This window comes from Oryx dammah, unplaced genomic scaffold (assembly GCF_014754425.2).
Source record: "Oryx dammah isolate SB20612 unplaced genomic scaffold, SCBI_Odam_1.1 HiC_scaffold_4, whole genome shotgun sequence".
Lineage (NCBI taxonomy): Eukaryota > Metazoa > Chordata > Mammalia > Artiodactyla > Bovidae > Oryx > Oryx dammah.
In genome coordinates this window covers 73,780,018-73,796,908 of record NW_024070188.1, presented here as the reverse complement: position 1 = coordinate 73,796,908, position 16,891 = coordinate 73,780,018, and the positions used below count along the sequence as shown (strand labels likewise).

Here is a 16,891-nt window from a genome sequence, read left to right as displayed (position 1 = left end):
CTCCCATGTCCTCCTGATAATACCCCAGTAGACTTTAGGTACTTCTTCACTTTCTGAAATTCAGTCACTTCTCCATGAAGCTCTAGTATTTCTTTTAGTGGTATGTGGGATTCAGTGTCTGGATACTAAATATGCTCACTGCTACCAGGACATCATTTCATATTTTTCTGTAATTAAGACTTTGGAAAATATTCCAGAAATGTAGTTACTTTCAAACCTATGACTTTGAGGTTCATTAAATGCAGATATAGAAACAGTGTATAAGCACATGAAAAGACGCTCATTATCATTATTCAGTTCAGTTCAGTCGCTCAGTTGTGTCCGACTCTTTGCAACCCCATGAATTGCAGCACGCCAGGCCTCCCTGTCCATCACTAACTCACGGAGTTCACTCAGACTCATGTCCATCGAGTCAGTGATGCCATCCAGCCATCTCATCCTCTGTCGTCCCCTTCTTCTCCTGCCCCCTATCCCTCCCAGCATTAGAGTCTTTTCCAATGAGTCAGCTCTTCTCATGAGGTGGCCAAAGTACTGGAGTTTCAGCTTTAGCTTCATTCCTTCCAAAGAAATCCCAGGGTTGATCTCCCTCAGAATGAACTGGTTGGATCTCCTTGCAGTCCAAGAGACCCTCAAGAGTCTTCTCCAACACCACCGTTCAAAAGCATCAATTCCTCGGTGCTCAGCCTTCTTCACAGTCCAACTCTCACATCCATACATAACTACTGGAAAAACCATAGCCTTGACTAGACGGACCTTAGTTGGCAAAGTAATGTCTCTGCTTTTCAATATGCTATCTAGGTTGGTCATAACTTTTCTTCCAAGGAGTAAGCGTCTTTTAATTTCACGGCTGCAGTCACCATCTGCAGTGATTTTGGAGCCCCCCAAAATAAAGTCTGTCACTGTTTCCACTGTTTCCCCATCTATTTCCCATGAAGTGATGGGTCCAGATGCCATGATCTTCGTTTTCTGAATGTTGAGCTTTAAGCCAACTTTTTCACTCTCCTCTTTTACTTTCATCAAGAGGCTTTTTAGTTCCTCTTCACTTTCTGCCATAAGGGTGGTGTCATCTGCTTATCTGAGGTTATTGATATTTCTCCCGGCAATCTTGATTCCAGCTTGTGTTTCTTCCAGCCCAGCGTTTCTCATGATGTACTCTGCATAGAAGTTAAATAAGCAGGGTGACAGTATACAGCCTTCACGTCCCCCTTTTCCTATTTGGAACGAGTCTATTGTTCCATGTCCAGTTCTAACTGTTGCTTCCTGACCTGCATACAGATTTCTCAAGAGGCAGGTCAGGTGGTCTGGTATTCCCATCTCTTTCAGAATTTTCCACAGTTTATTGTGATCCACACAGTCAAAGGCTTTGGCATAGTCATTATTATCAGGGAAATGCAAATTAAAACCACAATGAGATACCACTTCATAGCTACTAGGATGGATAAAATAAAATATACAATAACAAGTGTTGAAAAGAAGTGGCAAAATTAGAACCCTCATACGTTCTTAGTGGGACTATAAAATGATGTAGCCACTTTGGAAGACAGTTTGGCAGTTCCTCAAAATATTAAACATAGAAATGCCCTTTGTTGTTTAGTTGCTAAGTCTTGTTCAACTCTTTTGCGACCCCATGGCCTGTAGCCGGCCTCTGTCCACGGGATTTCCCAGGCAAGAATACTGGAGTTGGTTTCCATTTCTTTCTCCAGGGGATGTTTCCAACTCAGGGATTGAATCCGTGTCTCTTGCATTGGCAGGCAGGTTCTTTACCACTGAGCCACCAAGGAAGTCCATGGTCATTATATTTTAAAAATATTCTTTCCTTTAATTAACTCATCACTAAATAAATAATTACTTTTTACATCTACTTTTTACATGATTAGATATCAATGACAACCACCAAAAACTTTAATGACAGTTTCTACCAGAAAGAGTTCCTTCTCCACATCTTGTATTAAGAATAATTAATTCATTGCAAATAAAATAATAAAACTGATTATGATTAGAAGTTTAAAATGTTCTTATAACCATTTTTTTACTGAAGAAAGCACTCTTAGGAAAAACGTGATCCATTTGCACCCAAATGACCAATGTTAACTTACCATGTGTGGAGCACTGATTGTTGCTTGGAACCCTGCAAAAGAAGAAGAAGACTACTGATACATTCAGCTGCAAAAACATGAAATGCTCCATGTAATTCCTTTTCTAGCATCTGTACATTATTTTTCATAATTATTTTCACATTTATGATCTCAAGAAATTAAAGCATTTTGTACTTGAGAGTACTGTCATGCACAGTTAAAATTAGAAAATATAATCATGCCAAAGGCTATTTGTGCTCAGTGCAACAGTCCCACTATTTCTAAAAATTTCTTCCCCCATATAGTTAGTTAAGGAAGAATTTCACTGACTTGATAAATTTATGATGTTTTTCCCTTCAAATTCATAAAAAGAAAATAAGCTTCCATATATCATAAAATATGCAAAGTCACTGCAAATTAACTTACATCATATTTTTGGCACCTTAAAAAAAAACTGGCACGAGCAACTAGAGGGACTTAAGAGACTAATAAAGTACTTCCCTTTACTCTTTACACTATCACCTAATGTTAATTAAAACAATCTTTTTTTAGTTTTTAGCTTTTAGTTTTTTTTCCAATATTGCTTTCTCAAGACTTATTTACCTGCTTCTGCATCTGAAGCAATTTTCACTGAGCGGTGGTAGCAGGTGCCTTCGGGGTTCAGAAGCTCCCCAGGATCTTCTCTGCTGACCGTTAAAGTACTTCCAAAAGAAGGCAGCATGGCAGCTGGCCGACAGAATCCTGAGGCACTCCTAAGCCTCAAAGGCGCCCACTGCCAAGGCTCAGCAGTTCAGCAAAGCCTGCTTCAGGAGAAGGAGTTAAATATGGCACTTTCTAAAAACAAGCACAAACCAGAAAACTCAGGGCAAGTGAAGCAGAGAAGTCAGTAATAAGTTTGCTACACATTCCCTTCAATATTGATTTTAGAATTTTCTGCTCCTGCAAAAACCAACCTTTGTCAACATTAGAGACCCTAAGAGAATTCAGCACACAGCTTAAACCCTCAGCTTTCATCTAAAGTGCACTTTAAGGAAATGTTTATAGAATTCTTACATATATCCTTCAAGAAAATAGAAACTGTAAGTTTTCATCTAAAGGACGCTTTAAGAAATTGTTTACAAAATTCTTACATATCTCCTTTAATAAAATAGAAAAGACACTTCATAAACAATATTTTATTAAAATGGATCAGCAAGGTAATAAATGGAAAATGGTCTATTTTTACTTACAAATATTAGAGAGCAAATGAGTAAAATTTGTGACATTTTCAAAAATCCAAAACTTACCTATTGATTGTGGAGAATCCATATAAGGGTTACATTTTGCATAGTGGGAGCGGTCTGTGGCCAACATTACTTCAAACACTTTATCTGTCTTGATGATTCCATTTTCTGAAATGAATGAGGCAATACTTAAAAGTTGGGAGTGGCATGATTAGATGTAGTAGTTTAGCATAATTACTCTGGCTACACTGTAGAGACTAGACTAGAAGAGAGCAAAATTGTCACGATGGCTCAGGTAATCGCAATCTGGTCTTTAATAATGAAAGTAAGGATGAAGAAAAGAAGGATTTGAGTTATATTTAGTAGGTAAAGTATACTTGACTGACTAGATTTGAAGGTAGGAGGTGGATAATGTTTGAGATGCTGGTGTCATATACTGGTCTGAGAAATCCTAGAGAAGCATCATAGCTAAGGAGAAAAAGGAAAAGCTATGTATTTACAAGGAGCTATGGACCATACCCATGTAGATACATAGCAGCCAGTTGGACAAACAGATCTGGGGCTCAGGAGAAAAATCTAGATTAGAGATATAAATGACTAGTTGTACAGATGGCAACCGAAGCAATGGAAGTGAAGCAAAGTGGCCAGGGGAAAAAGTACACAAAGAAGAAAAACAAAAGTGTCCATTTAAGATAAATGCAAAGGGACTGGAGCCTTCAAAGATTATGATGAGCAGCAGCCACAGAGGCAGAAGAAAATCAAGTGGACACACTGTTACAGGCATCAGGAGAAAAAAGTTTTTCAAAAAGGAAGGCAAGACCATATGACATAAATGATTCTTGAAAACATGATAGAAGTGAAAGAACTCAGGCACAAAGATGGCATAGTGTATGATTCTATTTAATGAAATGTCCAGAACAGGCAAATCTATAGAGAAAGAAAGTAGACTAATGGTTGCTTATGGTTAGGAGAATAGGAGGGCAAAACAGGGTATCTTTTTGAGGTGATGAAAATATTAAATTGACCATGGTAATGGTTGCACATACCTGTAAATATACTAAAAATCACCAATATCATCTAAATTAGAGAATTATTTTAAAAATATAGTGGGGCCAGAAGCAGCAACCATTAAGAAGCACTGCTTCTGAGAGAGAACCATATATAGGCAGGGAAAGGCTGACATCCCGTGATACGGCAATGAAGGGAAAGAAGGAAGAAAGTGAAGGATCCTACAGAAACAGAAGAGCAGCAAGATACACCGACTCCTCCCCCTTCTCACCACTGATACCAATATCATTATCCATTAACGAAACTGCAAGTGCTCTTGAACTGTGTGCATAAAATGCCTAAAAATAGGAAAAAGAAAAACTAACTCCAGTCAAGGCTACTGCAGAAAGAAGACAACATGCAAACAAAATACTTCAGCTGATTAAATATACCAATACTATATTCTAAGAAAACTTAACAGAAAGCAAATATTACCAGAAATATCAACATCCAAGACATCTACTAATACAATTATCAGGGAATTCCCCGGCAGCCAAGTGGTTAGGACTCAAAAGTGTTTTCACTGCAGTGCATCTGGGTTCAAACCCTGGTCTGGGAACTAAGATCCCACAAGCCACATGGCACAGCTTAAAAAAAAAGCAGGGGGGGGGGGGAAAGAAAATACCATCAGACTTTAAAACAAGAAAAAAAAATTTCAACTCTCAAGGCAAAAAAAAAAATCTAATTAACTAGTAAGAGTTTTAAAAAAAAAGGCAACCATTAGCTTTTTTAGGAGCAACATTCAAAGCGAAGCAAGAATGAAGCAGCAGCATTTTCAAGAAATTCAAGGAAGGAAGTGCAAGTTCATAACTAAAAAGGAGGAAACTGTAAATGTACCCAACAACATGAACAAATCTCAAGAGCACTAACCTCAGTGAAAGAAGTCAGGCAAGGAGATTTTACCCTATGTGATTCCATCTATTAATATACTCAATTCCAGAAAAGTCAAAACCATAGAGGCTGAACTGATCCGGAGTTGCTAGGGGTTGGTGGGTGAAAGGAGGAGATTAATTGCAAAAGGTCATGAGAAAATTTTGTAGGTGAAAGAAATGGTCTGTATCAGAGAGCAGCAAACTTCTGTTAAGATCAAAACAGTAAATATTTTAGGCTTTGAAGGTCATATAGTCTCTGCCACAACTACGTGACTCTGCAATAAAGTGCAAGAACAGCTATACAGCAGACATAAACAAATGGGTGTGGTTGTACTCAAATAAAACTTTATTTCTAAAAACAGGCAGCAGGCCAGATTTGGCCTGTGGGCTGTAGTTTGCTCACTCCTGTTTTATATCATTAGGGTGGTGGTTATACAACGGTTATTTGTCAAAATTTTCAAATCGTGGTCTTAAAATTGGTGAATTTTTCCATAAATTGTATCTCAATAAAGCTGACTTTTTAAAATTACAGCCAAAACTGTTCTTTAAATTATCAAGGTTATAGGAAAAACGTCTTAAATGTGCAAGAACTCAGGGAATGCTAAACACACATGTCCTTCCTAAGAAATCTTCTGGAAGATGTGCTTCATCTAATGAAGCAATTACCAAGGATACCTCAGAAAAGGACATATTTCCAATTGTAGAGCAAAGGTTAAAACTGAGTGGACTGGCCTGCCTCCAGAAGGATCCTGTTAAATTGGTTTAGCCAGAACACCCATTACTCCTGATGTAATTTTCCACCCACTGATCCCCACCCTGCTCCTAGACTGTAAATCCCCACTCGCTCACAGCTATAACCGGGACCAGTTTTATACTGATGGCTCTTTTCCCCTATTGCAATTGTTATTGAATAAAATCTGGTTTTAGCTTAAAAAAAAAAAAAAAAGACTAAAAGGGTAAAGACACTAGTGGAGGACCTCCCTGGTGGCACGGGGGATGGGAGTCCACCTGCCAATGCAGGGGACATGGGTGTGATCCCTGTTCCAGGAAGAGTCCACATGCCACAGAGCGACTAAGCTCATGGGCCACAACTGCTGAGCCCGTGGCTCTAGAGCCCAGGAACTGCAACTCCTGAGTCCACGTGCCGCAGCGACTGAAGCCTGCACGCTGTAGAGCCCATACTCCACAAAGGAAGCCACCGCAATGAGAAGCCTACGTACTGCAACTAGAGAGTAGCCCCTGCCCACCGCAACTAGAGAAAAGCCTGCGCAGCAACGAAGACGCAGCACAGCCAAAAATAAATAAATAAATAAATAAAATTTTTTTAAAAAGACCAAAAGCTGTTTAAAAAAAAAACAAAGAGAAGCCGCTGCAATGAGGAACCCATGCATGCAACGAATAGCAGTGCCCACTCACTGCAACTAGGAAAAGCCCTCACAAAGCAACAAAGACCCAGTGCAGCAAGAAATGTTTAAAAATGACACTGGTGGAATAATAATACTTAAATGTTATATGTTCTGACAAAGTAGAAACGATGCAACTAAAAACAATGGGAAAAGGAAAAAAGGGAAAAGCAGAATTAGATCATTGACTGTTTTGAGGAATCAAAGGATACCACTTAATACTGACTGACCAGACAGTATTAGAAAGAAATACTAATATAAGAAGTACTAAGTATAAGAAAAGGTGGTTTGAGTACACTATAAAATGTATAAATACACACTTTCCAAGAAACAAAATAATGTTTTTAAAATTAGCAAATAAAGCATACCAACTAGAGAAACATTTAAATAGTCATAGGCTGGTAAAGATACAAATCATTTTCCAACTAAAAATATTACGAACTTGGATTCATTAACCCAAATAGAAAGTACTGTTTCTACATAAATAAGCTCAGGCGAGCTACCTAAAGTAGTAGGTACCTAAAGTAGTAGCTACCTAAAGGCTACTAAAACAGTTAAAGCATTTTTTAAAAAGTTTTAAAAGCAGAGTAGTAATAAGAGAGGTATCATTTACTGAATATTTACCACATGCCAGAAAAAACGCTAAGCACATTACACACTCTGTCTCTTTTGAGATATGAACTTAAGATTGCTAGCTTATGAAGTAATCTTAAGTTATCTCTAACAATCCTCTAAGGTAAGCACCATTATTACTCCATCTTACAGATAATAAGACTGAGCACTGAAAGACCAAGTTGTTCCAGCACAGAGCAAATGAGGGGTAGGGCCACTGAAGCTGAGATGTCAGATTCCTGCTGACCACCTCACTGTACTGCTACTACCAGATTCAAATAGCTTAGTGGCTTACACGAATTCATAGACTCTCAAGGTCAGACGGGTCATCAAGTCTAACTTTTTCATACATTGGTACCATGATCTCTACTTGAAGAGCTGCACAATGTGAAACAGCCATTTCACATTTAGACTACATTAATTATCAGAATTGTGTGAACTGTGAAAGTTGCTCAGTCATGCCCAACTCTGCACCCCCATAGACTATACAGTCCATGGAATTCTCCAGGCCAGAATACTGGAGTGGGTAGCCTTTCCCTACTCCAGGGGATCTTCCCAACCCAGGGATCGAACCCAGGTCTCCAGCATTGCAGGCAGATTCTTTACCAGCTGAGCCACAAGGGAAGCCCAATTATCAGAATACTTCCCTATATTAAGAGGAAATCTCCCTCTTTATAACTCACTTACATAAACCCTTAGTGCTACTCTCTAAAGTCACCCAGAATATAATGAATTTTCTATCCAACCAACACTTTTTACACATTTAAACAAATCATGATCATTTCACGTTTTTATCTTTCTCAGGTTAAGCAGCCTCACTCAATACTTCCAATTACCATTATATTCACACATTCTTCTCTAAATGAACATTTGTGATATATAAAATCAAACACATTGCTGCCAGCACATTCTAAAAATCAAGTATATTAAAGAGATTACTTCCCTTAAGCTAGATAACTTACATCTATCAAACCTACCTGATTTCTTTGGTAGGTTTCTTAATCTATAGAGGGATATAGAATTCACACACACACCAAAAAACTAACAGGTTTTAAAAGTATGTCACCAGTCATTTATTAAGAAGCTGAACGCATAAGGCTCAGGATAAAGACTTCTTAGACTATAATTAGGTGATTTCCAAAATTTCCACTGTAAGGTTATTATTTGATTTTTCCCAGGATTCCCTATTTTGAAAGATGCCTAAAGCAAGCTACGGTTACAAAACTATTAAATCATTTTCCCATTTTTGACAATCTGACATACACAACTGCCAGTGCCCTGCAATATTTCTAGCAAACAGCAAAGTAATGTTTTACTTCATTTGTACAGCCTAATTATAAGTAAACATGCAATTACTATTAGGTTTTCTAAATTAGTGAACAGCTTTAGAACCACTCGCGCTCCTGTACCCTAAGGATCAAGGGCCCTAATTAAATAATTATAACAATGGTTACTGTTGATCCAAATAAGAAGTTAGCAGAATCCAGAAAGGAGAATGCAACAGAATCCAAGCTATAAACAAACAAAAAAAAACTTGAAAAAATTAGATCCATGTTAAGAAGGCATTTGTTTCTCTTTTCAACTTGAGGAATAGGGAAGGGTGAAAAGGGAAATAAATTCCAGGAAAAAGACAAAAACCCTATACAAGAGTGACAATTTATATAAGAACTGTAAACTGTGGCATGATTTCAAGAAACTGGTAAAAGTGTAAAAGAAGGAAAAACATAAATTCCCTGGAAGTTCAGTGGTCAGGACTCAGCACTTTCGTCACTTCAGTCTCTGGTCAGGGAACTAAGATCCCACTAGCCAGATAGCAAAACACAGGAAAAACATCTGACTGCTCCTCGTCAACAGTAGAGGGGTCTGTGATATTAGAAACAAAGGGCAGAGAATAAACTCATAGCTTCTACGTAGCTCAGAGAAGCATTGACCCAGTCATTAATGTTTGTGATGATGGTTATTAATTTTCAACACTTAAAAATTAACAGAGTACAGATGACTTACCGCTCAGAACCAAATGAAATGTTACCAACTTTGACAATGTAAAATAGCCACCAGTAAGTTGAAAAATAAGCACCCTTTTTCACAAAGTGGAAGGGTTAAAGTGTAGTGTCAGTTTATAAATTATAGAACAAAAAATTGAGGTTAAAGTATATTACTCAAAGTTAAAAGGTAACCACAAAAGAGGAAGCAGAAATTACAATATAACTGTATGTGGGGAAGGGAGTAAGTTAAAAGGGTGTAAATACTCATCCATCTTGACAGGAAATCAGTAGATGATGTCTAAAGCGGATAAAGAAATAGCAGTTCAAGCATATTATTTAGAGACATGAAGACAATCACCAGAAGACCCCAAAATGCAATTAAAAGTGTTCACTAGAGGCTCCAGTGAGCAAGATGTAAGATGTGGCAGGGTCTCTGTTTCTTTCAAGGTGGTAGAATTGGGGGCATTATCTAGCCTCTCTCTAGTTAAATATAGCCTTACGATTAAGTTCTTGCCAATAAGAATACAGGAAGAAATTATGTATGCCCTTAAAAGGAATGTGGGTTTTCTCCTTTTCCCACTTTTCTTCCCACCAGCTGGAATATGGAAATAATGGGGGTAAATTAACTTCAACTTTTACACAAGGGAAAGACTTTAGCAGTCACAACGAGAAAAAAGGAGCCCAGGTCTCCAAGACCATAGAACTATCATATTAACTCTGAATTGCTTGTTTATACTTTGATTGTTACAGGAGACAAACTTTGTATGTGTAAAATGAGATCAGTCTGAACAACAGGATTGGAGTGGGAGCATGGGAACAGGTTGTAGAAGACCCCTAAAAGGCCTGAACGCTAAGCAAGAAGCATTTCCAATTGGTACAGTAAGCAACAGAAATCTTGGCAGAACAGTGACAAAACAGAGAGCAGTATACTAGGACAATCAGTGCAAGGCGTAGCATGAACCTGAGGGGACAGAAATTCAAAATGTGATGACCAATCAGATACTTGGAGGCATATCACTCCAAGTAAGAACTAAGAGCCTAGGCTAGGGTACGATCAATGAAAATACAGTGAAAGGGTTGACCGTGAAAGGCATTTGTAATAAATACTGAGTTAATCTCGGGACAATGTGAAAGAATCAATAACTATTACAAGATTTCTGATCTGGGAGAAAAAAAAAATTGGAAGCAATCCTGGCAGAGATGGAAAAAAAAAGTTCCTGTGCTGGTATGACGCACTGAAAACACAGATAAGAAAACAGGCTACGGATGGATTTCAAGTCACACAGAAACTAAGCTTCTGTACCTTGTTACAGAGTTAAATCTCAAAGAAAGAACTATTAGATGATTGTATTAGTTTTATGACTTGAGCATTTGTTAATCAACTACTCTCTATTTCTTCCCCACTAACAAAATGCCAGGGAGAACAGAAAGAAATCAACAAAATGGTTTCCTTTTACTTCCTATCTAGAACGATTAGGCGTTTAAAGGAGGTAAGTAGAACCTGAGATATTCTCCATACAGAAAGTCTGAAAGGACTAATTTTAAATTACATAATAAACCATAATCAAAGCAAAAATTTAAGTGATACCAAGTTATGATAAAGCATATCATCTAAATATCAGAGATTATTAAAAATACATCTTTCTCTAAATCATTATCACTCTTAATGGGTTCACAGTTATCTGTTCTGACACTACTTCTCAAAAGAGCTTGTTCCTTGGGCTCCTTACATTTCTGACAAAGTAAAACGTCATGCAAAACTCTAAAATATAGGTAACCAAATGTTAACTTCTCTGGCTCTCTCCTATAACACACACACACACACACACACATACACTCCCCATATGTGATTTCATGCAAACCATGAAGTGGTTAAAATTATGGAATCTTGGATTTGGAAGGGTCCTCAGAGGTCTACTATATAGTGAAAGCCAAGGACAAATCTCTTCCACAATATTGATTACAATGAAATGGTCGATCATTCTTTGTTTCAACATATCCAGTGACAGAAAACAGTTTTTCAAAGCCAAATCTTTATTAGGATTGCTTTGTGAATACCTCCTTATAACGAGTCAAAATTTGCCTCCCATCTGTCCTGGTTTGACCTTTCACTACATGATTTCTTTCAAATATGTAAACACTCCTAGGGAGCAGGGGATGAGATTGGGATTGACATATACACACTACTACATATAAAACAGATAACTAACAAGAATCGACTGTATAGCACAAGGAACTTTAATCAATGCTCTATGGTGTCCTAAATGGGAAGGAAATCGAATATATGTACAACTATTCACTTTGTTGCCCAGCAGCAAATTAACACAACATTGTAAAGCTACTCCAATAAAAACTAATTTTAAAATAAACACTGCTCTCTTTAGCTTTCTCATTGCTAAACCAAACCACCACCATTTCATCAAACCATCATATAAGATGCGGTGCACTTGTCATCTTGACCACTCGTCTGAAAATCTCCAGTATTTCACTGCTACGCTTAAAGCGTGTTGGTCTTAACTAAGTGCAATACTAATAAAAATATGCGGAGCAGCACAACAGAACTAAGAGCACACTGAATAGAATGTAATATAATCTATCTAGATCTAGTGCTGCTCCAAAGAACTTCTCATGATGATAGAAATGTTCTACATCTGCACTGCTCAGTCTAGCCGCTAACCTCATATGGCTACTGAGCTCTTGAAACGTGGCTGGTATGACTGAGGAGCTGAATTTTTAATTTTAGTTAAATTTAAGTAGACACACTGATATTAAAATTCTTCCTCAAAAGTTTTTCTATTAAATTTTAGTCAATACACTGTATAGTTTACTCACCAGGGTGTAACCATAAGACTGACATAAGTTAAAACGAGGAAGTATTTTTTAGATTCTAAGTGAGGCCCAAATTTCTAAAAAAAATCACTTAGAATTTTATTATCTGTTACACTTAGCCCATGAATGCACATGATAAAACTAATATTCTCTTTTCCACCAGTTATGCTGTTAGTGGATAAGAACTGACACTCCAAACAGAATAAGAAGATGATTTCAATTTATTTGTAGAAATAAAGAAGGATACAAAAACTAAAAATTTTTAAAAATTTAAATGCCTATTAAGGGTCTTCACTTTGTTTTATTAAGCAACTCAAACCAAACATTTCACCAGATAAACTCCTGTTCTCCCACACTTCCTAGCACACCCCATCCCCAAATCCCTGCGGCTCACTCACTTATTATTTCCAACTCAGAAAATGGTAAATCGTTCCCATTGCCCAAGTCTAAAACCTTGTGTCATATCCTTGACTCCAGACTTTCTCCTACACCCCAAGTCCAAATCTAGCATATTCTATTTTCTCTGTCTAGTATGCCTGTTCCCCAGCTCTATCTGCATGGCTTGAATTTCTTCTTCTTCATCAAATCTTTACTCAAATGACACCTTAGTGAGGCCTTCTCTCCTACAACTGCAAACCTACCACCCCATACTGCCTATACTCTTTCCCTACTTTGCCACTTATCATGTGACATATATTTTATTTGTCTGCTCCCACAAGAAGTAAGCTTCAAGAGAGAATAGATGTTTGCTTCTCATTGCTGTATCCCCAGTATCTGGCACATAGAAGACAGTCAAATGTCAGCTGACTGTTTCCACAGATTATACATACATTATACATGCAAATGGCATACTCAAGGTTGCAAAGGAAATATAGTTAGAAATCACTGGTGTGTTAGGGTAGTGGACTGAATTTTTTTAACAACAACAACAATAAAATACATAAAAGAACTATTATTAGCATCGTTTTCAGTGACCAATACAGAATTTGAAGTCTAGTCAGAGTTAATCTTTCACAAACACTCTGGTTTGGACATCCCTGCTCTAGCAGACAACCTCTCTCAAGCTCATCCACTCCTGCCCCCTTTCTTTTCCTTTCACAATGGCATAAAATTATCCCAATAAAAGTAGAAAATAAACCCTAATGTAAACACTAATTGTCACATTCCCTGGATTAAACAGGCTCTCAGTTGTTTTGAATTAACATTTCATGAGCACGTTATCAGTCTATAGCCACAAAATATCTATTTTCCATTTCTAAAGACCTGTGATGTCCAACATGTGGTATCAAAGTTAATTTAAATAACACAAAATCCAGTCCTTCAGTTGTACTCACCACATTTCAAATGCTCAATGCCCCATGTAGCTAGTGGCTACCGTACTGAGCAGCACAGATACTGACACGCCAGGCAGCTCTGTTGGGCAGGTCTGCTACAGATTTTTTTCCTAAAATTTTATTTCAAAGTATAAAAATGATTCAACTGAAACATTGGCAGGGTTTAGTCTTGTAATTTTCAGTTCTCTATGTCAGTGGTTCTCAAAGTGTGGTCCCCAGACCAGCAGCAGTATATTACTTAGTAACTTGTTGGAAGTGTGAATTCTTGAGCCCCAACAATCAGTCTTAATCTGTTTTAACGAGCTCTCCTAGTGATCCAGCAGATTTTGAGGCATGCTCAAGTTTTAGACCACTGTTGGCAGTAACTTAAGAGCAGTTATCAATACAAACATAAGCGATGAGATATTATGAATCATTACAATCTAAAATAATCTATAAATATCAACTGTGAAATCATACTTCTATCACGTCTTGTAGAAGAAACACCTCAGTAGGCATTTTCAATAAAATTAATATAAAATATTTAAATGAAACCAATCATGAACCTTATTTGATTAAAAAAAAGAAAACTGTAATTTGCTTCCTCTTCCAATTTGCAGATCCATATTCACTTCAGTATCAGCATTATCACATTTTAATCTTTTTCTACAGATTCAGTTAGAAGCCTTTAAGTGAGGAAGAATACACAGTGGTGCAATTACCAGGAAAGAGTGAGAAATTTTCAGTGTGTGCCAACTGAAATTTTTATGTGAGCAAATACTAGTGTTATTAGTGAACTATTAAATAAATATGAAATCTATTGGCTCAAATTAATTCAGGAAGAAGTTGAAACTAAAGTTGCAAAAGTTTATGCAAAAGGCTAAACAATGTCTACGCTATTTCCTCTTACTAATCATAGAACTAGTATAAAACTAAGTATCAGCATCTATGTATGTTAAATATTTCTCATTTAATTTTCTGATAGGAAAACATCCTTAGAAATTTCAGCTAAGAATACATTTAATGCAATACATTAAAATGATTACAAAACCACTGGAAAAAGATCTAGTTTTGGCTTACTACAAATTTGGCCTAAAAAGGAGCGTCTTCAAGAGCCTGATTGATTACAAATTTCTGCCACAGCCAAGTGTTTACTGAGATAACCTTCTGGTGGAAAATTACTTAATCACAATTCAAGTACGGAATGTTTCAGGTGTGTAGGCAGTAGATAATTTTAAGAAGTTTTATTAAAATATTTACAACATATTGAGCTTCTGGTCTATGAGAACCTAAATCACTCTTAACACTGACACTGCACACAAATTTCCATTTCCAATCAAGTATCCTTCCATAAAGTGAATACTGGCAATGTTAGACAGGGCTTTTAAACCTAAACATTCTTTGAACATATATATATATAGCTAAGTTGCTTCAGTCATGTCCAGACTCTGCAACCCCCATGGACTGTAGCTTATCAGGCTCCTCTGTCCATGGGATTCTCTGGAGGGCAAGAATACTGGAGTGGGGTGCCCTATCCTCCTCAAACATTCTTTACTAAACACTAAGGAGTTGGTGATGGACAGGGAGGCCTGGCGTGCTGCGATTCATGGGGTCACAAAGAGTCGAACACGACTGAGCGACTGAACTGAACTGAAGGACACAATCTCCAACTTTGGAACATTGTGTTTAAAAAAAAAAAAAAAGACTAACATTAAGTACTAACCATGTGCCAGCCAATGTTACTTATTCTCTCACTAATCTTAGTATTCCTAGCCTAGATCTAAGCATATAATATATACTTAACTGGCATTAATTTTTCAAAAAAGTAATGATTATTAAGATGAGGGGATTCAAAGACACCAAAAAAAAAGTTCCAGCCCTCAAGGAGGTTACAAATCGAATTCGGAAACATGACACGGGAAAAGCTAAACAACCTATAACAATTAAAAATACCACGTGGCAGGGTTGCGATTATTTGCAAAGTCAGTGGCAAAGAAGAGTGCTATAAATTCTGACCAGAGAGAGAGTACTATAGACTGCGGTTCCGGTCTCCCGACCAGACGGCGACACTATAATTCAATTTAAAAAAAGAAAGTGACACAGCACTCATCCCACCCTAAAATTATCATCAGAGGAAGGAATACAATAACTAAAGAGAACGGTGTAAAGAAAACTTCCATATACAGCTTTTAAAGCATACGATGGCCCTGACAAAAGTGAAAACGGGCCGCAGAACACAATCTTTCGCTGGATCTCCAGGACCTCTGAAGGCTCCTGAAACAGAGTCTCTCAAGGAGAGCATCCTTCCTGCTTTCTCCCTCAGCTCCCTACGACGCTTTCCACTGGACAGCCGTCCCAGAAATTTCTCCCAGCATCCGCAGTGACAGCAACTCTCATCTTCCTCTCCCTCCCCTCGCCAGTATCAGACGGTGGCATCTCCCGCCAGGGGAAAAAACGGAGGGCGGGGGGTGGGGGGGAGGCAGAATAGGCGAGAAAGCTTGCAGCTAGATTGATAAAAGACGGGAAGAGTAGGTGGGAGGACGCGGGGGTCGAGGGCGGAGTCCTCCCAGCTCCAGTCTCTCGGAGATCTAGCCAATATCCCACTCCCCCCGCTCCACCCCAGGGCGCGCCCCTCGCCCGCTGGACCTGAACTGGGAGGCGACGGACTCGAGTGACAGCCCCACTACCTGTGCGCCCCCAGCCCCCAGCCCCGTCCCCCAGGCCTGCGAGGAGATGCCTGCCCCCGCCCCACGAGCAGCGGCCCCGAGCTCCTTCTCTGATTCTAGTCCACATCGCCGATGAGTGACAGGTCCCGGGGGAGGCAATCGCCAGCGCTCGCTGCTCGGGACCGCGGGTGCAACCGTGCGCCGAAGCCCTCCAGCACGCACGGGGAGTGGACAGAACGTCCCGGACGGCCCCAGGGGACCCGGACCAGGCCTGGCCTTCCCCAGTTGCCCCACACCCGGCGGGGGTGGCACTTACTGCGGAGGTTGTGGATTAGCTCCGAGTGGCTGGCGCCGCCGGATTTCCAGGCCATCGCTAAGCACACCCGGAGCAGGTACAGAACCACCTTCAGCGCGGCGACGGTGCCCAGTAGCTTCCCCAAGAGTGAGACCACCTCCCACACGGTCACCGCCCCGTTCTCGTCCCCGCTGGAGCCGCCGCTGTTACTGCCGTCGTCGCTGCTGCCGCCACTGCGCGCTCCCGGCATCCCCCGCGGCACGCATGCGCTCTGTGACGCCGCGCGGCCTCGGGCGCGGCCGGGTGGGGCCGGAGGCGGGGGTGGCTTCGCGCCCCGCAGCCCGAGCGAGGGGCTGCTGCGGCTGCCCGAGACTGGCGGCTTGGCCTCGCTGAGTCAGCGCCACCGCCGCCACTGCGTGGCCTTTCTGAGACCTCGGGCTGCGCAGCGCCTCCTTGCTTGGGTTTGCCCTGCGGTCAGGCGGGGTGGGCCCCAGCGCGGTCGGCCGCGTGCCTCGCTGCGGCTCTGGTCACCGAGAGCGGTGGCGGGATGGCAGGGTGGGTCTGGTTCCGA

The 16,891-nt window shown here is 39.7% G+C and overlaps 2 protein-coding genes across 5 annotated transcripts in view; one reads left to right on the top strand and one right to left on the bottom strand.

The window, feature by feature from the left end:
* Window positions 1-2,274, top strand: part of LRP11 (LDL receptor related protein 11) — an 82,454-nt gene extending 80,180 nt beyond the window's left edge. Inside the window, exon 8 of the mRNA XM_040238665.1 lies at window positions 2,039-2,274. Coding sequence (XP_040094599.1) covers window positions 2,039-2,091 — 53 coding nt within the window. The 3' untranslated portion in view covers window positions 2,092-2,274. The remainder of the gene's footprint in view (window positions 1-2,038) is intronic.
* Window positions 1-16,869, bottom strand: part of PCMT1 (protein-L-isoaspartate (D-aspartate) O-methyltransferase) — a 41,813-nt gene extending 24,944 nt beyond the window's left edge. For all 4 annotated transcript variants that reach the window (XR_005720815.1, XM_040238671.1, XM_040238669.1 and 1 more), the window contains exons 1-3: window positions 16,342-16,869; window positions 3,362-3,466; window positions 2,097-2,128 (exon numbers count right to left, since the gene is read on the bottom strand). Coding sequence is in view for 3 of the 4 variants with exons in the window: in XM_040238671.1 (XP_040094605.1) it covers window positions 2,097-2,128; window positions 3,362-3,466; window positions 16,342-16,570 (366 nt within the window). In the remaining variant the exon portion in view is untranslated. The remainder of the gene's footprint in view (window positions 1-2,096; window positions 2,129-3,361; window positions 3,467-16,341) is intronic.
* Window positions 16,870-16,891: the final 22 nt, after the last annotated feature.